Genomic DNA, 21,275 nt, shown 5'->3' on the forward strand with positions numbered 1-21,275 from the left:
CTGGGAGGCCTACTCAGCCAGCCATCCTCAGTCCAGGAGGTTCCTCCAGTGCATTGATGATAACTTTCTGATGCAAATGGTGGATGAGCCAACTAGGAGAGGAGCGCTGCTGGATCTTATCCTCACTAACAAGGAGGGTCTGGTTGAAGAGGTGAAGGTTGAGGGCAGCCTTGGTTGTAGCGACCATGAGATGGTAGAGTTCAGGATCTCATGTGGCAGGAACAGAATAGCTAGCAGAATCACAACCCTGAACTTCATGAGGGCCAACTTTGGCCTTTTCAAGCAATTGCTAGGGGAAATCCCATGGGACAGGGTACTAGAAGGTAAGGGGGCCCAAGATAGTTGGTTAGCGTTCAAGGACTGCTTCTTCCGAGCTCAAGATCAGAGCATCCCAGCAGGTAGGAAGTCAAGGAAGGGGACCAAGAGACCTGCATGGTTGAACAGGGAACTGCTGGGCAAACTCAAGTGGAAGAAGAAGGTGTACAGATCGTGGAAGGAGGGGCTGGCCACTTGGGAGGAATATAAGTCTGTTGTCAGAGGATGTAGGGAGGCAACTAGGAAAGCTAAGGCCTCCTTGGAATTAAACCTGGCAAGAGAGGTCAAGGACAACAGAAAGGGCTTCTTCAAATACATTGCAGCTAAAACCCACACTAGAGGCAATGTAGGCCCACTGATGAATGAGGTGGGGGTCCTGGAGACAGAGGATAAAAAGAAGGCGGAGTTACTGAATGCCTTCTTTGCCTCTGTCTATACTGTTGGAGGCTGTCCTGAGGAGCCCTGGACCCCTGCGGCCCCAGAAGAAGTCAGGATAGAGGAGGAATCTGTCTTGGTAGATGAGGGCTGGGTCAGGGACCAATTAAGCAACCTGGATGTCCATAAATCCATGGGCCCTGATGGGATGCACCCGCGGGTGCTGAGGGAGCTGGCGGAAGTCATTGCTAGGCCACTCTCCATCATCTTTGCTAAGTCGTGGGCAACGGGAGAGGTGCCTGAGGACTGGAGGAAAGCGAATGTCACTCCAGTCTTCAAAAAGGGCAGGAAGGAGGACCCGGGTAACTATAGACCGGTCAGCCTCACCTCCATCCCCGGAAAGGTGATGGAGCAACTTGTCCTTGGTGCTGTCTCTAGGCACATCAAGGATAGGGGGATCATTAGGGGCACTCAGCATGGCTTCACCAACGGGAAGTCTTGCTCAACCAACTTGATAGCCTTTTATGAGGATGTTACCCGGTGGATAGATGATGGTAAAGCTGTGGATGTGGTCTATCTCGATTTCAGTAAAGCGTTTGACACGGTCTCCCACAGCATCCTCGCAGCTAAACTGGGGAAGTGTGGTCTGGATGATCGGGTAGTGAGGTGGATTGTGAACTGGCTGAAGGAAAGAAGCCAGAGAGTGGTGGTCAATGGGACAGAGTCCAGTTGGAGGCCTGTGTCTAGCGGAGTCCCTCAAGGGTCGGTACTGGGACCAGCACTATTCAATATATTCATTAATGACTTGGATGAGGGAATAGAGTGCGCTGTCAGCAAGTTCGCTGATGACACAAAACTGGGAGGAGTGGCTGACACAACGGAAGGCTGTGCAGCCATTCAGAGAGACCTGGACAGGCTGGAGAGTTGGGCGGGGAGAAATTTAATGAAATATAACAAGGGCAAGTGTAGAGTCCTGCATCTGGGCAAGAACAACCCCATGTACCAGTACAAGTTGGGGGCAGAGCTGTTGGAGACCAGCGTAGGGGAAAGGGACCTGGGGGTCCTAGTGGACAGCAGGATGACCATGAGCCAGCAGTGTGCCCTTGTGGCCAAGAAGGCCAATGGCATCCTGGGGTGTATTAGAAGGGGTGTGGTCAGCAGGTCAAGAGAGGTTCTCCTCCCCCTCTACTCTGCCCTGGTGAGGCCGCATCTGGAGTATTGTGTCCAGTTCTGGGCCCCTCAGTTCAAGAAGGACAGGGAACTGCTAGAGAGAGTCCAGCGCAGAGCCACGAAGATGATTAAGGGAGTGGAACATCTCCCTTATGAGGAGAGGCTGAGGGAGCTGGGTCTCTTTAGCTTAGAGAAGAGGAGACTGAGGGGTGACCTCATTAATGTTTATAAATATGTAAAGGGCAAGTGTCAAGAGGATGGAGCCAGGCTCTTCTCAGTGACATCCCTTGACAGGACAAGGGGCAATGGGTGCAAGCTGGAGCACAGGAGGTTCCACTTAAATTTGAGGAAAAACTTCTTTACTGTAAGGGTGACCGAACACTGGAACAGGCTGCCCAGAGAGGTTGTGGGGTCTCCTTCTCTGGAGACATTCAAAACCCGCCTGGACGCGTTCCTGTGTGATATGGTCTAGGCAATCCTGCTCCGGCAGGGGGATTGGACTAGATGATCTTTCGAGGTCCCTTCCAATCCCTAACATTCTGTGATTCTGTGATTCTGTGATGCACTGTTAGTGTTTATGTGCATTTTATCACTTCTGGGCGCTGGCCAAAATGCATCATTTTGCTATGGGATTTGATACTGATATATGCCAAGATAAACTGGGCCACTACTATTCCGGTCTCTTATCTCTATGACACAACGATACGCAGTTTTTAATCATGAATCAGTAGCAGCTACTTCATCTGTATACTCTGGGTGCCCTTTAGCTGATTCTGTTAATAATTACACTTTGAATTTTACTTCGGGAAATAGCACTCTTCCCTTTTCTGCCAAGCTAGTTCCAGTAGATTTTGAAAGTGGTTGGGGCTATCTAAATGGCATGTTCCTATTTTCGATTTTTATGAATGTGTTTCAGGTGTGGTATAAAATTAAATATTGGTGCAGGTGTTATCTAGGCATCTCAGCCACTGCACCCCCCCACAACAGCCGCTGCATCTACTCGACCTTCAAAAAAAACGAGAGCTTATTTGAAAAACTGTTGGACAAAATGTTGGACAAATTGTCAGATGTACTGGCAGACAAACTGTCCAAGACAGAGAATAAACTTGACTCTCTACCTACACAGGCCCACATCACAGCCATTAGGAGAAAATGCACTCCTACAAGACCAGCTCAAAGGAAATGGAACACGTCACGAGGTATCCTGTGGTTTGCCCTGTGTGATTATGGGGAGGACATAAGCAGATGGCATGGACAACCTACCAGTACCCTACAGGCATGAGTACATGAGTTGCAAGGTAGAAGAAAAACTACAGAGAGTTTTCCTAGGAGGATGGCTGCTTCAGTTACCAGTGAGCAGGACTTCAGTCAGGGTAGATGGGCCTCAGATCCCTCTTTCCTAAATGTGAATAAGGGGAATGAAGGTCCAATTCCTGTGAACAGCACAAATCCATTCCTTAATTAGGGGGGCCCTGCCTCCAGCCAGGAGGAGGAGAGGGACAACCGAGTTTATTGGACTGTGTGGATTCGATGACCTGGCACATTAAAACCAAAAAGGTATCGAGCCCTGGTAGACACTGGTGCACAGTGCACCCTAATGCCATTGAAGCATAAAGGGGCAGAATCTATCAGTATTTCAGGAGTAACAGGAGGATCTCAAGTGTTATCTGTATTGGAGGCCGAAGTGAGCCTAACTAGGAATGAATGGAAAAAGCACCCCATTGTAACTGGCCCAGATGTTCAGTGCATCCTTGGCATAGACTACCTTAAGAGAGAGTATTTTAAGGACCCAAAAGGGTATAGGTGGGCCTTTGGTGTAGCAGCTGTAGAGACTGAGGACATTAAACAGCTGTCTACCTTGCCTGGCCTCTCAGAGGATCCTTCTGTTGTTGGGTTGCTGAAGGTTGAAGAACAACAGGTACCAATTGCTACTACCATGGTGCACAGATGACAATATCACACCAATAGAGATTCCCTGATCCCCATTCATAAACTGATTGGACATTTAAAAAATCAAGGAGTGATTAGCAAGACTTGCTCACCCTTTAATAGTCCTATATGGCCAGTGCGAAAGTCTAATGGAGAACGGAGACTAACTCTAGACTATTGTGGCCTAAATGAAGTCATACCACAGCTGAGTGCTGTCATGCCAGGCATGCTAGAACTTCAATACAAACTGGAGTCAAAGACAGCCAAGTGGTACGCCACTATAGACATTGCTACTGCATTTTTCTCTATTCCCTCGTGTCCTCATTTAGCCTGGACCCAGGACTAAACAATAAACAGCTTTTCTCTCACCCAATGTCCCTTACTCAACCAAGGAAGAGAATTGGGAAAAGGAAGGAGACTCATGGGTTAGAAGTTAAACAGATTTACTAAAATAAAAAAAACAATAACACCACAAAACACACAAAAAGTATACTTAGCTACAGAGCACTTGCAAGTTGCTCCAGGAAGAAAAAAAAAAAAAAAAAGGGTCATCTGCCCTGCATTTAACTGCTAAGGGCCTTGATGACCATGGCTGGCCACAAACTGAAACCAAATCCCAATGAAACCAGGACACCTTGGCATCAAAGTGCAGGCCAGAGTTTGCTTTTACCTGGAGACGTATCCAGTACACCTGGAATCAACTGCCTCAGGGGTGGAAACACAGCCCTACTATTTGCCATGGACTGATCCAGACTGCACTGGAAGAGGGTGGAGCTCCAGAACATTTGCAATACATTGATGACATCATTGTATGGGGTGATACAGCAGCAGAAGTTGTTGAGAAAAGGAAGAATATAATCCAAATTCTTCTGAAAGCTGGTTTTGCCATAAAAAGAGACAAGGTCAAGGGACCTGCCCGGGAGTTCCAGTTTTTAGGGATTAAATGGCAAGATGGGTGTCGCCAGATCCCGATAGAGGTGATCAACAAAATAACAGCTATGTCCCCAACAGCTAACAAAAAGGAAACACAAGCCTTCTTAGGCATTGTGGGTTTCTGGAGAATGCATATTCCAGATTACAGCCAGATTGTACACCCTCTTTATCAAGCGACCTGAAAGAAAAATGATTTTCAGTGGGGCCCTGAACAACGACAGGCTTTTGAACAGATTAAAGAAGAGACTGTGCGTGCAGTAGCCCTTGGGCCAGTCTGGACAGGACAAGATGTTAAAACTGTGCTCTATACCACAGCCGGAGACAATGGTCCTACCTGGAGCCTCTGGCAGAAAAGTAGCAGGGGAGACTCGAGGTCGACCCCTAGGATTTTGGAGTTGAGGATACAAGGGCTCCGAGGCCAACTACACTCCAACTGAAAAAGAAATACTGGCAGCATATGAAGGAGTTAGAGCTGCTTCAGAGGTAATTGGTACTGAAGCACAGCTCCTCCTGGTGCCCCAATTACCAGTACTGGGCTGGATATTCAAGGGTAAGGTTCCTACTACTCATCATGCAACTGATGCTACATGGAGTAAATGGATTGCATTAATTACACAGAGGGCTCGAATAGGAAACCCTAATCGCCCAGGAATCTTAGAAGTGATCATGGACTGGCCAGAAGGCAAAGACTTCAGAATGCCACCAGAAAAGGAGGTGACACATGCTGAAGAAGCCCCACCATATAATGAACTACCAGAGGATGAGAAGCAGTATGCCCTGTTCACCGATGGATCCTGCTGTCTTGTAGGAAAGCATCGGAAGTGGAAAGCTGCTGTATGGAGTCTTATATGACGAGTCACAGAAGCCACAGAAGGACAAGGTGAATAGAGTCAATTTGCAGAGGTAAAAGCCATCCAGCTGGCTTTGGACATTGCTGAACGAGAAAGGTGGCCAAGGCTGTATCTCTATACGGACTCATGGATGGTAGCAAATGCCTTGTGGGGGTGGTTAAAGCAGTGGAAGCGAAGCAACTGGCAGCACAGAAGTAAACCTATTTGGGCTGCTGAATTGTGGCAAGATATTGCTGCCCGGCTTGAGAAACTAGTTATAAAGGTATGCCATGTAGATGCTCACGTACCTAAAAGTCTGGCAACTGAGGAACATCGAAACAACCAACAAGCGGATCAGGCTGCTAAAATATTCCAAATAGATCTGGACTGGGAACATAAAGGTGAACTATTTTTAGCTCGGTGGGCTCATGACACTTCAGGTCATCAAGGGAGAGATGCAACATACAGATGGGCTCGTGACCGAGGGGTGGACTTAACCATATACGCTATTGTGCAGGTTATCCACGACTGTGAAACATGCGCTGCAATTAAACAAGCCAAACTGTTAAACCCTTTGTGGTATGGGGGGCGGTGGTTAAAATATAAATCTGGGGAGGCCTGGCAGATTGACTATATCACACTCCCTCAAACCCACCAGGGTAAACACTATGTGCTTACTATGGTGGAGGCAAACACTGGATGGCTGGAATCATACTCTGTGCCCCACGCCACTGCCCGGAACACTATTCTGGGCCTTGAAAAGCAAATCTTGTGGCAACACGGCACACCAGAGAGAATTGAATCGGACAATGGGACTCATTTCAAAAACAGTCCAATAGACAACTGGGCCAAAGAGCATGGCATCGAGTGGGTATATCATATCCCCTATCATGCACCAGCCTCTGGGAAAATTGAACGGTATAATGGGCTGTTAAAAACTAGCGTGAAAGCAATGGGGGGGTGGAACCTTTAAAAACTGGGATAAGCATTTGGCACAAGCTACCTGGTTAGTTAACACCAGGGGATCTGTCAATCGAGCTGGCCCTGCTCAGTCAGACCTTTTACATACAGTAGAAGGGGATAAAGTCCCTGTGGTGCATGAAAGGAATCTGTTGGGAAAAACTGTCTGGGTTCTTCCTGCTTCAGGCAAAGGGAAACCCATTAGTGGGATTGCTTTTGCTCAAGGGCCTGGATGTACTTGTTGGGTGATGCTGAAGGATGGTGAAGTCCAATGTGTCCCTGAAGGTTCTGGGTGAGAATACTTAATTCTGAACTGTATCACAGAATCACAGAATCAGTCAGGTTGGAAGAGACCTCAGGGATCATCGAGTCCAACCGTTGCCCTTACACCACCCTGTCAACTAGACCATGGCACTAAGTGCCATGTCCAGCCTTTTCTTAAACACATCCAGAGATGATGACTCCACCACCTCCCTGGGCAGCCCATTCCAATGTCTAATAACCCTTTCTGAAAAGAAATTCTTCCTGATGTCCAACCTGAACCTCCCCTGGCGAAGCTTGAGGCTGTGTCCTCTTGTCCTATCACTAGTTGCCCGGGAGAAGAGGCCAACTCCCACTTCACTACAACCTCCCTTCAGGTAGTTGTAGGCTGCTGCATAATACTAACAGCGTTCAATAAGTGTCTTTCAGGTTAATGCAGTGGTGATGAGACTGGAACTAGCTTTATCAAGTGGCGTCCAGTAACCTCCTTGAGACTGACATCTTTAACCTGCAACCTGTGGGCATGAACCGTGACAAAACTCATACCATCTCTCCTGCCCTGAGAGACTGCTATGCCAGATGGAAACCTGCAATCATGAACTAAATGAACTTAACGAACTGTTTGTATAGAGAAATGAATCATAAACTAGTGATATCTGTATATATTTGAGAATGAAAAAGCAGTAGTGATCGCAGTATTATGTGAATGGTATGGAATAAGGGGTGGAATGTCCTGGTTTGGTCTAAAACAGAACCAATTTTCCTTTCAGTGATTTTTACTTTCAGCTAAGTCTCTTCTAAGTAACTGCACTTTCTGAAACTAACTGCATGTTTTGCAGACAGTGTCTGCTTCTAGGACTGATAACGCTTGAAGTTTGTAGTTATCGCTGAGGCACCGGTAGGGATGTTATGCAGAAAGGCTCTTGCTGTACTTATTCTTAGAGAAACCAAGGTCACTGCTAAATTCCTCACTGATTACGGGTGAAGAGCCACAGGAGGGTCGCACCTCCAGGGAGGAGTGGGCAGGGCAGGTGACCCAAAATTGACCAACGAAGGTATTCCATCCCATACACGTCATTCTCAGTATAAAGCAAGGGGATCACGAGGGTCTCGCCCTTTTCTGCTATGGCCGGTGTCCAAAGAGGACTCTGTCTGTTTTCCTGCTGCTCCCGATCCTGATCCGTGCATCTCTGAATCCCGTTCCCATCTGTCGCTGGGCCCAGCCTGGGCCTTCCCGGAGCCTGTCCTGCAGTGCTGGTGGTGACATGACTGACCTCGAGGGAGCTCGATCTTGGTTTTGTATATACATTTGTATATATTTAATTATTTCCAGTATTATATGCTTTTTCATTATTATAGTTCATTAAAACTGTTTTAACTTTCCAACCCATAAGTCTCTCTCCCTTTTCCCTTTTCCTTTCTTTTGGGGGGGGGCGGGGAAGGAGGGTTAATAGAGAGCATCTGCCACCAGTTTAATAGCCAGCTCAGCTTTAAACCGTGACAGATCTTTAGGCAGGAACAGTCATCACAACTGTCCATAACTAAAGGGCATTGATGTGAGCATTTTCTAAGGCAATTTTTTTGAAGCAGCAACTTTTTGAATGCCCTTACTCTTTTGAACTGAAATTACTATTATGGCAAAAAAGAAAGGACATATATCTTCGTTTAGCCTGCACCCGGGGCTAAAGAATAAGCAGTTGTTCTATCACCCAATGTCCCTTCCCCAACAGAGAAAGGGAATTGGGAAAAGGTTAAACTCGTGGGTTAAATTTTAAACAGATTTAATAAAATTTAATAGCAAACCAATATCAATGCTAATACAAAACACACAAAACTATACTTAGCCCACAGAGTGGTGGCAAGTCACTCCACAGAAAGCAATTGTTGAGAAGGAGAAAGGGGGGAGGGGAAAAAGAGCATAACAAAAAAAAAAAAACAACCCCACCCCTTCCCAGCAAGCTTTCCCTTTTATAAGGAACCTGACATTAATGTTATAGAATACACCTGTGGGCCAGCCTGGGTCAGCTGCCCTGGATTTAACTGCTAATGGCCTTGATCACCATACCACAGCTGGCCACAAACTGAAACAAAATGTAACAGAAACTTGATTCTATAAATTTTATCCCCACAAAACCAGGACAATAAACAAGTAGAAAATGCAGCATAGCATAGCAAAGGGATGTAAGTCCCCACTTTCCAGTGACTGGTAGAAAGAAAATGGAGTTGTACTTTTTGGTTCCACACATGCACCTGTTGTGCTTACAATACAAAAAACTTCTGAATCAAAGGACAATCAAATTGGGACAGCATCTTCTACAGATTAAAATAAAAAAGCAGAACAAAAGAGAATGTCTTCAAAAAAGAGAGAAAGAACCCTGCAGACACCAAGGTTAGTGAAGAAGGAGGGGGAAGGAGGTTCTCCAGGCGCTGGAGCAGGGATTCCGCTGCAACCCACATTGGAGAAGTTAATGAAGGACTGTCTCCCATGGGAGGGAGCCCATGCTGGAGCAGGGGAAGAGCATGATGAGGAGGGAGTGGCAGACACAAAGCATTATGAACTGACCACAACTCCCATTCCCCATACCCCTGTGCCACTCCAGGGGAAGAGGCAGAAGAGTAGGAGTGAAGTTGAGCCTGGGAAGAAGGGAGAGGTGGGGGGAGGGTATTTTCAGATTTATTCTATTTCTCATTTATCCTACTCTGTTTAATTGGCACAACTGTCAGTGTGTGCACGTCTCTCTGTTGTAGAAATTTTCACATAAATTGTTATAGAAGTTCTCATGAATTAAGCAGATAAAAATCAATAGAGGTGAAAAAGAATTAAGAATAGAATAATAAATATAAGTCTATCTGACAAACACAGGTGGGCTTTCACAATCCATGAATATTGTTCTCAGAGCTCCTTGTGTAAGCCTGACCCATGACTGAACAAATCATCAAAGCTTAATGAGTAGCTAAGCAGGGTAGGCCTAAAAGTATTACCTTCTGATGATTTTATTAAAAGGGATGCATGGTTAACCTTTTCTTTACCTTAAAAGAAATACAGGACACTCAGAAATAAGCATTAATAGAAATAAGGTTCTAAATAGACTTTAGCTATTTTAGGTTAATACTTAGGAGACGCTGGCAGTGGAAACCAGACTCTGGTCAACCTGGATCAAGACGGGATGCTGATTACAGCAAGAACATTAAGGATGGGGTGTTGACGGGAGCCAGAGTGGAACCAGAACATAAAGATCAGCTAAGCAAAGAATGGACTTTTGTGGACTCCTGACAATGGACTTTTGTGGACTCTTGACGAAGGAACAAAGAGGAATTGAAATAGTTAGTGGATTTTTAACAAAAGCTTGTGAGAAGTTTGTGATGTAATTACTTATTAGTTTCTATATAAACTGATAGTGAATTTGAGTCAGGTGGTGGACCAAGTCTGAGTTGCTTCAATAAAGAATCAGCAAACCTAGAGACCCGGACTCTGCCAATTTTCTTTAACATCTCTTCCTCTGCATCTGTGTGCAGAAGCATCTCTGTGTCTGTGTGCGCACGTGTCAATGCTGTTCTTCTTCTGCATCTCTCTTCGCACATGTCCCTCTGTCTCTCCACCTGTGCATCTCTGTGTGCACGTGCATCTCTTGATCTCTCTTCCTTGGCATCTGTGTGTGCGCACGTCTCTCCATGTCCGTGTGAGAATGAGTGAGTGGCTGTGTGGTGTTTAGCTGCCAACTGGGGTTAAAATGCAACAGATGGGCACCTGGCAGCTAGCCAAGGTCAACCCACCACAATTCCCCCCTTCCCATTTTTTTAAACACTTATTTCTCCAGTATAGAATGAGAGAAAGAAGCCAGCTCATAACAAAAAATTTTACTAAGCATTCTCTTCTCCAATTTCTCTCTACTCTTACAAATTATTGGAAGATGTAAGAACTTAAATTACTTTCAATAGATTTTTCTGTTGCACTTATTATAATTTAGTCAAAAATAAGTCAAAAGAAGCATTAGAATATTTATCTCATAATAAATACTATTCAGTGTTGCCTTAGATAGGCTTCCCCTGAGTTGACAATAGAGAGAATAAGAAACTGGTCCCTAACCTAAATAGCTTGCTTACCTCCTCCTACTTCGTGCAGGTGTGCTGCAGCGTTCCCTGGAGAAGTGATGTTGGTTGGACCGAGCCAAAGGAGGCTGCCTATTTGATGCCATCTCCCACGGTCGCATTGGTGGTGATACAGTTGGTGATGCTACTGTATAGTCAAAGACTGAATGGGAAAGGCGTTGTCTCTTGGGACTTGAACTATCTTCACTCTGTGCCAATGTAGACAAAGAAAAACCTCAGCTGAGTGTTTTGTTTCCCATATTGAAACTCCAATATTATTTACTTCAGCTAGCATTAGAGAGGGAGACTTAACAGACTAGATCAAAACACCATAAAGTTAAACAACTATAATTAGTTGTAGAACCTACTGCCTTCATAAATGCAAACACTTAATTGCCAACATGGGTATTTTTACTAAAGCATATTTAAGCAACATCAAGATATTTTAAATACTAATGCTAAGGCAACCACAGAAGTTATATCAGAAAAAGGAGTAAATGTTTACTTCAGGAGAAATAGGTAGGTCCTATTTTGTTATAATATTCAACACAGGCACTACCCCCCCCCATACAGATTTAAGATATAAACACATAAATGAGTGATCCAAAGACCTTTTTGGTAAAGATAAGCACAGATTTCACTCCATTGGGATTCATATTTGCCACTAAATAGATGCCATATAGAGCTCTAGTTCAGCATATGCACTCCATTCCTACTAGGTGCATGCTTACATAGCTGAAAAAACATTTTAAAATGTCTGGAGTACAAATCAGCCCTGCTATCCCAGCACAGAGGTGCCTCATCTTTTAACTTGCTAGTGCAGTACTAGTAATTAACAGGTAAAGACAATGTGATCAAAAAACCACCATGAAAAACTTGGTTTAAGTTTGTGTATTTTACTGAAGTTCTACTGGGACTAGGTAGCTCCTACTGTTGTCAGCGTTAGTGATATGAAAACCATTCACCTCCAAGTTTACATTTGGTCCTGAATAGAAATAGTTACCTCTTCTTTTCACTGCTTGCCCTTGCTTAAAATGGTTAGCTAGACCTCTCTTCTTCTTCACCATAATAATTTCAGTTAAGAGATATGATGTGATGAGACGGCAGCAGCGACAGCAACTGAGGGGAGTCCGAGGTGAGGGAGAGATCAGGCTGTACCGAGGGGTTTCCGTACCCAGGGCCACCCGAGCAGCAGCCCCGAGTCCTATCTGGACCCAGAAGTTCCCAGCAATGAATCAGGCGAGGAAGGGGCGTAGACGGAAGCACCGCGGGAAGATTTGAAGGGCCCCTGGGGAGCACGAGCAACCCGAAGAGGGCAAACAAGGGCGGGGCGGGGCACGGCACGGCACAGCACTTCGCGGCACGGAACTTCGCGCGGGCAGGGCGAGCAGGAAGGGCCCTGCAAACCGCCTGTAGGTCCACATCCCAGGCAAGTGCTTCAGGCCTCTGCCATAATGGTGTGCACTCACCTCAGAGCCAAAACCAGCGTTTCTGCAGAGAAGGCCCCTGGGAAGTCTGATGCTTTCACCCAGATGGAGCCAGTAAGGAAAGAGACTTCAGTACAGGTGGTAGGCTGCAACGAGTGCCCCAACCCTTCCCCTGGTGAAAAGGTAAGTATCTGCTTAAGGTGTGCATGGGTTGATGATCTGTTATGTGAAGTGGCTGAGTTGAAGGAAACAGTTAGAAGGCTGTGCAGTATTAGAGGAGCTGAGGCAGAGATAGATAGGTGGTATCAGCACCATGCCCCCTTAGAAGACAGCACTAAGAAAGAGGCTCCTTGGACCCTGGTGACCCACAAAAGCAAGACTCTGCCTCAGTCTCCACCCTCCAGTATCACAACCAAAAACATGTATGAAGCTTTAACAGCTATAGATACCCATGAGCAAGATCCACAAGGTGTAACTGTACCAGCAGCAGACAGTGGATACCATAAAAAGAAACGACGAGTGCTCGTGGTGGGTGACTCTCTGTTGAAGGGCACTGAGGCACACATCTGCCGACCTGACAGAGAATCACGAGAGGTATGCTGCCTTCCAGGTGCTAAGGTGCAAGATATTGCTGAGAGGGTGCCACAACTTGTTAAGAGATCACAGAATCACAGAATGTTAGGGATTGGAAGGGACCTCGAAAGATCATCTAGTCCAATTCCCCTGCCGGAGCAGGATTGCCTAGACCATATCACACAGGAACGCGTCCAGGCGGGTTTTGAATGTCTCCAGAGAAGGAGACTCCACAACCTCTCTGGGCAGCCTGTTCCAGTGTTCGGTCACCCTCACCGTAAAGAAGTTTTTCCTCATATTTATGTGGAACCTCCTGTGTTCCAGCTTGCACCCATTGCCCCTTGTCCTGTCAAGGGATGTCACTGAGAAGAGCCTGGCTCCATCCTCTTGACACTTGCCCTTTACATATTTATAAACATTAATGAGGTCACCCCTCAGTCTCCTCTTCTCTAAGCTAAAGAGACCCAGCTCCCTCAGCCTCTCCTCATAAGGGAGATGTTCCACCCCCTTAATCATCTTTGTGGCTCTGTGCTGGACTCTCTCTAGCAGTTCCCTGTCCTTCTTGAACTGAGGGGCCCAGAACTGGACACAATATTCCAGATGCGGCCTCACCAGGGCAGAGTAGAGGGGGAGGAGAACCTCTCTTGACCTGCTAACCACACCCCTTCTAATACACCCCAGGATGCCATTGGCCTTCTTGGCCACAAGGGCACACTGCTGGCTCATGGTCATCCTGTTGTCCACTAGGACCCCCAGGTCCCTTTCCCCTGCACTGGTCTCCAACAGGTCTGCCCCCAACTTGTACTCATACCTGGGGTTGTTCTTGCCAAGATGCAGGACTCTACACTTGCCCTTGTTATCTTTCATTAAATTTCTCCCCGCCCAACTCTCCAGCCTGTCCAGGTCTCTCTGAATGGCTGCGCAGCCTTCCGTTGTGTCAGCCACTCCTCCCAGTTTTGTGTCATCAGCGAACTTGCTGACAGCGCACTCTATTCCCTCATCCAAGTCATTAATGAATATATTGAATAGAACTGGTCCCAGTACCGACCCTTGAGGGACTCCGCTAGACACAGGCCTCCAACTGGACTCTGTCCCATTGACCACCACTCTCTGGCTTCTTTCCTTCAGCCAGTTCACAATCCACCTCACTACCCGATCATCCAGACCACACTTCCTCAGCTTAGCTGTGAGGATGCTGTGGGAGACCGTGTCAAACGCTTTACTGAAATCGAGATAGACCACATCCACAGCTTTACCATCATCTATCCACCGGGTTACGTCCTCATAAAAGGCTATCAAGTTGGTTAAGCATGACTTCCCCTTGGTGAAGCCATGTTGAGTGCCCCTAATGATCCCCCTATCCTTGATGTGCCTAGAGACAGCACCAAGGACAAGTTGTTCCATCACCTTTCCGGGGATGGAGGTGAGGCTGACCGGTCTATAGTTACCCGGGTCCTCCTTCTTGCCCTTTTTGAAGACTGGAGTGACATTCGCTTTCCTCCAGTCCTCAGGCACCTCTCCCGTTGCCCACGACTTAGCAAAGATGATGGAGAGTGGCCTAGCAATGACTTCCGCCAGCTCCCTCAGCACCCGTGGGTGCATCCCATCAGGACCCATGGATTTATGGACGTCCAGATTGCTTAATTGGTCCCTGACCCAGCCCTCATCTACCAAGACAGATTCCTCCTCTATCCTGACTTCTTCTGGGGCCTCAGAGGTCCGGGGCTCCTCAGGACAGCCTCCAGCAGTATAGACAGAGGCAAAGAAGGCATTCAGTAACTCTGCCTTCTTTTTATCCTCTGTCTCCAGGACCCCCACCTCATTCATCAGTGGGCCTACATTGCCTCTAGTGTTGGCTTTACCTGCAATGTATTTGAAGAAGCCCTTTCTGTTGTCCTTGACCTCTCTTGCAAGGTTTAATTCCAAGGAGGCCTTAGCTTTCCTAATTGCCTCCCTACATCCTCTGACAACAGACTTATATTCCTCCCAAGTGGCCAGCCCCTCCTTCCATGATCTGTACACCCTCTTCTTCCACTTGAGTTTGCCCAGCAGTTCCCTGTTTAACCATGCAGGTCTCCTGGTACCCTTCCTTGACTTCCTACCTGCTGGGATGCTCTGATCTTGAGCTCGGAAGAAGCAGTCCTTGAATGCTAACCAACTATCTTGGGCCCCCTTACCTTCTAGTACCCTGTCCCATGGGATTTCCCCTAGCAATTGCTTGAAAAGGCCAAAGTTGGCCCTCCTGAAGTCCAGGGTTGTGATTCTGCTAGCTATTCTGTTCCTGCCACATGAGATCCTGAACTCTACCATCTCATGGTCACTACAACCAAGGCTGCCCTCAACCTTCACCTCTTCAACCAGACCCTCCTTGTTAGTGAGGATAAGATCCAGCAGCGCTCCTCTCCTAGTTGGCTCATCCACCATTTGCATCAGAAAGTTATCATCAATGCACTGGAGGAACCTCCTGGACTGAGGATGGCTGGCTGAGTAGGCCTCCCAGCAAATATCAGGGTAGTTGAAATCCCCCATGACAACCAGGCCCTGTAATTGTGAGACTGCTCTCAGCTGCCTGTAGAAGGCCTCATCACCCTCCTCATCCTGATCTGGTGGCCTGTAATAGACACCCACAACAGTATCACCCCTGCCAGCCTGCCCCTTAATTCGCACCCACAAACTCTCAACTCGCTCCTGATCCGCCCCTGGACAGAACTCAATACATTCTAGCTGCTCACTCACATAAAGAGCAACTCCACCACCTCTCCTTAGTGGCCTGTCTTTCCTGAACAGGACATAGCCATCCATGACCACATTCCAGTCATGCGAGGTGTCCCACCAAGTCTCTGTGATTGCTACTAAATCATAGCCCCCCGACCGAACACGGATTTCCAACTCCTCCTGTTTATTCCCCATGCTGCGTGCATTGGTGTACAGGCATTTCAGGGAGCGAGCTGAGCACACCGATTTCACCCTAGGGGGATGGGAGGCCTCCTGGTCTACCTCAACACTAGAGCGTTGCCCCAGTGGTGCAAGCCCAGCTACTACCCCATCCCCCTTCGAATCTAGTTTAAAGCTCTCCGAATGAGCCCTGCTAATAAACCTTTTCCATGTATTACAGTCATGCCTGATGTCTTATAAAATCAGCCATTATCAAAGAACCCAAAGCCCTGCCTGTAGCACCAGTCTCGTAGCCAGGCATTAATAGAGAGAATCCTACTATTCCATCCCACGTCATCACCTGAAAATGGAAGGAGGGAGGAGAAAACAACTTGTGCCCCAGACTCTTTCACCAACCGTCCTAGGGCCTTGTAGTCTTTCTTCATCCCCCTCAGACTACGGGATGCAGCTTCTTCCCCACCTGTCTGGAAGATCAGCAGGGGGTAGTAGTCTGTGGCCTTCACCAGGTTGGGGAGTTTCCTGGTGATATCCCTGATTCGGGCTCCAGGCAGGCTGCAGACCTCCCTGTGATGGGGGTCAGCTCTGCATATTGGGCCCTCAGATCCCTTTAGGAAGGAGTCTCCAACCACTAAAACTCTTCTCTTCTTCCTTGTGGAGGAGGTAGCTATACGCCTGTCAGGTTTTTCTGACTGTGGTGGGACCTCTGATATAGGTTGCCTCTCCACCACATCCCCATTGGACCGGCTGTATTCCACTAGGGCTTCATATCTATTTCTCAGAGGCACCTGTGGAGGCGAGGTAGGCAAGGAGGGCACTCGCCTTTTGCCACAGCCATAAACTTGCCTCCACTCACTCCTCTCCTCTAAGTTATTGTTTTCCACCTGAGAGGGGCAGAGTACAGGGGTCCCTCGATCCTGGGAGCTCTCCGGCAGGTGCTCCCATTTTTGTTGCAGGGAGGGCAGAGCCTGGCTCCACCAGTCTATCTCCATTTCAGCCTCCCTAATGCTCCTAAGCCTTTCTACTTAGGCTTGAAGCCTTTCAACCTGGCTTTGCAGCTGTGCCGCTCGGCCGAGCAGATCATCTACCTGCTCACAGTGCACACAGCCCCCTGACACCACAGAGACGCTGTAGCATTCCCTGCAGCCGGCAACCTGCACCATCGCCTCCTTCCGTGGGAGCTCTGTCTGGGTTCTCACATCCATTTTGGTCTTCTTCCGCCGGGTAGATACCATTGTTCTTTCACTGAACTGGGAAATACCTGCTGGTGACACCCCTGGTTCACAGCTCCTTGGCACCTTCCTCGCCTTGTGCACTGGGAGGGAGTCAGAGCCCTCCCCAACGAGCTGCAAACTGCTATGGCCTCCCCTGCCCTGGGACACACCCAGTCACAGCTGAGTCTCCCTCTCCCTTCTGGGTAGGGACTAGTCCCTGCCCTCCAGGAGGCTTTTTATCACCCAATCAATCACCACCCCCAATCAACAGGGGGTGGTGTGTTTAAATCGCCCGCGGTGCCTCCAGCCCCCTCCTCTCCTGATTCGTTGCCAGGAACCTCCGGGTCCGGGGTGGGGGGGAAGCAGCTCGGGGCTGATGCTCCAGGGGGGTCAAGAGTACGAAAACCGCCCGGTTACAGCCCGATGCCGCCCTCGCCCCCGCACTAACCTCAAGTCGCTGTCGCTGCTGCCGCTGCTGTCAGCTGTCAGATCGGACTACTATCCTCTGCTTCTCTTTCATGTGGGCATGAATGACACCATGAGCCGGAACCTGGGTAGGATCAAGGAAGACTACAAAGCCCTGGGGGTGCAAGTAAAGAATATTGGTGCCCAAGTTATCTTCTCCTCCATTTTACCCATCAGAGGAAAGGGGGCAACCATAAATAGACGTATAATGGAAATCAACTCTTGGCTTCGTGGTTGGTGCTATTGTGAGGGTTTTGGCTTTTATGACAATGGGACACTCTTTGACAACTATAACCTGTTAGGGAGGGATGGGATCCACCTGTCTAAAAGAGGCAAGGGAATCTTTGGCAGCAGGCTGGCCAACTTGGTGAGGCGGGCTTTAAACTGAAGGACTTAGGGGGTGGGGTCCAGAGTGGTAATGCTCATGCCATTGCCTCTATTGGGGGAATAAGCCAGGCCAGTCAGAGCAGAGAGAAAGGTTCCTTAACTGCTTCCCAAGATAGGAACAAGAAGGCCAACCGCCTCAAGGGTATGTATAGATATCACGGATCTTCTTGCGCCTCTCCTGGGAAACCTGCATGCTTGGCTACCTCTCTGAAATGCTTGTATACCAATGCATGCAGCATGGGGAATAAACGGGAAGAACTGGAGATCTATGTGAGGTCGCAGGGCCATGATCTCATTGCAATTACAGAGACATGGTGGGATAGCTCGCATGACTGGAATGCTGTCATGGATGGGTACGTACCTTTTAGGAAGGACAGGTCAGCAAGGCGAGGAGGTGGAGTTGCCCTTTATGTGAGAGAGCAACTGGAATGTATCGAGCTCTGCCTAGGGGTGGATGAAGAATGAGTAGAGAGTCTATGGGTAAGAATTAAGGGGCAGGCTAACACAGGTGACACTGTTGTGTGGGGGTTTACTACAGGCCTCCTGATCAGGAAGAGGAAGTAGATGAGGCCTTCTACAGACAGCTGGAAGTAGCCTTGTGATCGCAGGCCCTAGTTCTCATGGGGGACTTCAATCACCCCGATATCTGCTGGAAAGACAACATAGCTAGGCACCCACAGTCCAGGAGGTTCCTACAGAGTGTTGACGATAACTTTTTGACACAGGTGGTGGAGGAGCCAACGCGGAGAGGTGCGCCGCTAGACCTTGTGTTAACAAATAACGAAGGTCTGGTTGGAGATGTGAAAGTTGGGGGCAGCCTGGGTTTTAGCGACCACGAGATGGTGGACTTCAGGATTCTGCGTGGAGGAAGCAGGGCAATAAGTAGGACCACAACCCTGGACTTCAGGAGAGCTGACTTTGGCCTCTTCAAGTGTAGGTAGATTAGGGTACGGCGACCGGAAAATCTCGGGCTGTAACGGAAGGTAGGCGTGGCAAAAGGAGCAGGATGTGCAAGTATCGTGCGAGTTTGTACGGGACAAGATGACTATATAAGGCTGTTATGCAGTTAAATAAACGCCATTTGTTGCATCCTCACATTGGTGTCAGTGCTCAATGGCCCTGGGGTGCGGATAGCCTCAGACCAGCCAGCAACCGAACGGAGCTTGCTGCAGACAAGCGGCAACAAGTGGTGACCCCGACGTGATTGCTGGGCTGGCGGACCGCAGGCGGTTGGAGTGGGTTCGCGAACCATGGAAACCTTGATAAAGGTGATTTCGTTACTGGGCGGGGAATTTAAGATTTCTATGAAATCGAAAGACGTAGCCCAGTGTGTGGACCGTCTCATTAAAGAGGGGGGCGGTGGCAGGACCGGCTGATTGTTTACAGCCGAATACCTGGGAGCGGTGCTCGATGCAGCTCGCTGAGCGAGCTATGGCAGCGGGTTCTGCCAAAGAATTAAAAACATGGGGAGTTATCTTGTGGCTGCTACGGGCTGCGCGGGAGGTCTGGGCGACATGGGATGCGGCTCGGACGTGTTTACATGGGGTCTACCCTGACCAAGACAGAAGTGGCAGTGGTGAAACTCCTCCAACATATACTCTCTGAGAGAGGAATTAAATATGACGAAGCTGCGTTAAAGCAGTTACTGTTCTGGGCAAAAGATAAAGGACATTTTACAACCTTTAATGATGTCTTTGAAGTGCCTTTATGGGAGAAGATTGGTGACTCTCTCTGGAATGCGGTGTCAAGTGGTGATAAGGAAGCCTTTAAATTGTCTGCTACATGGAGGCTGGTTAGTGAAGCGTTAAAAGGAATAAAAGCAGAGAGAGAAGTCACACATACAGCTTTTATGGCTTTAGGACCACAGGCGCCTACTACCCCCTCACTGTTTGCGGGACCAACACCTCCCATGGCCCCGGTGGCTGTACCAGTGGCAGCTCCTTTATCACCGTGGGTACGGACGGCTCCGAAAAAAGCTGAGGAGCAGGGAGCGAGTAAAATAGATACAGATCCATTAGAACCGGTAGTGCGCCCTAAAACACAAACTCGATTTGAAGTAATTGATTCAGACGCTGAACAGGAGACTTGGCAGAAACCCCCTCCGAAACCCCCTCCCTCTCATTGATCTCTCTACGGATGAGGCTGAGCAGGAGGACAAGAAGGAGGGTAAACCTGCTTTGTACCCACCTTTACCGGATTCGCCATTTACGGAGTCAGCAGTACCAGAGTCACAAGGACTTAAAGGACTGTTACCATCATGAAATGGACACGAACTTGACATGACAGAGCTTGGTAGACGACTGGAAGAATTAAAGACGGAATTGCAGCAGCATCGTACAGCCAACGCCTCGGGACACGTGACTATGTCTCCCCCAAAACCCCCCTCTGTGTTCGGGACAAGTATTAGGGCCACCTCAACCTCCTTTACAACTCCCTACTCCACCTTTAGATCAGGGCGGGGGGGGAGGTTTGCGTCCATCTGGTAATGTGGGAGGTGAGGGAGAGGGTCAGCTTCCGCCCGCGTATACAGGGGAAGAGGGGGGAGGTGAGGGAGGAGTGAAATGGAAAGGGGTCATTCGAGATGCGTTATTAGAAGGAGTTATAATTCCACAAGCATATCCGGTGATTGTGGGTGCGGGTCCTGAAGGAAGAAATATTTGGCAACTGTTAGATTGGAAAATTGTAAAAGCAGCATTACCACTATACTTAGCGAAAGACAACACAGGTGAGGACTGCAGAAAAGTTGTTGCAGGGATGGCAAATAGTAATGCCACCTTAACTGAGCTAATGGATGCTTGTGAGAAAGTAGGAACCACCACATTTCAGATGGAGCATTTAGCAAAAACTTTTGTGGCGGCAGTTAAGGTAGTTCATTGTTGTTATACATGCGAACAGGAAGGTCACTTTAAGAAAAACTGCCTTAAGAAGTTGAAGCTGAGTGGGAGAGATAACTCTGTTTTGATGTGTCATTGCTGTGGGAAGCTAGGGCATTTTGTGAAGCTGTGCAGGTCTCAGTATAATGCTCAAGGTCAGCTGATAACAACCAGCTGCAGAATACAGGGAAACTGGAGAAAGAACGCGGGGGGGGGAACTGTATGATGACACAAATGAATCTTCCCAACCAGTTCCAGGCCTAAGCAGTTAACTCGCAGCCCAAACCGCAGGGAGCGCAGGACTGGTGTTTCCACGCAGGGTTAACCTGTGCGGCTGCCAAGCCTTGGACCTGTGGCAAACAAGGATAATGCTAATGCTGATTGTCAAAAGATCATTGAAGCTTTACCTGGAAAAACAGATTTGAATGCTATGATAAAGGCATGTGCAAAAGTGGGTACTGTGGAACATAAGGCTCAAGTTATGGCTGCGGCCGTACTTGGGGCTTACGTCGTCACAATTGCAGTCTCTATTCCAATTATTAACAGGGGACACAACTTTAACAGCACCACGACACACTACTT

General features: G+C 48.1%; 1 protein-coding gene across 1 annotated transcript in view; it reads right to left on the reverse strand.

The window, feature by feature from the left end:
- Positions 1-21,275, reverse strand: part of LOC137675703 (E3 ubiquitin-protein ligase RNF38-like) — a 182,768-nt gene that overhangs the window by 74,877 nt on the left and 86,616 nt on the right. The window contains exon 2 of the mRNA XM_068421896.1: positions 10,878-11,071. Within this exon, the coding sequence (XP_068277997.1) occupies positions 10,878-10,984 (107 nt within the window). The 5' untranslated portion in view covers positions 10,985-11,071. The remainder of the gene's footprint in view (positions 1-10,877; positions 11,072-21,275) is intronic.

This window comes from Nyctibius grandis, chromosome W (assembly GCF_013368605.1).
Source record: "Nyctibius grandis isolate bNycGra1 chromosome W, bNycGra1.pri, whole genome shotgun sequence".
NCBI lineage: Eukaryota > Metazoa > Chordata > Aves > Nyctibiiformes > Nyctibiidae > Nyctibius > Nyctibius grandis.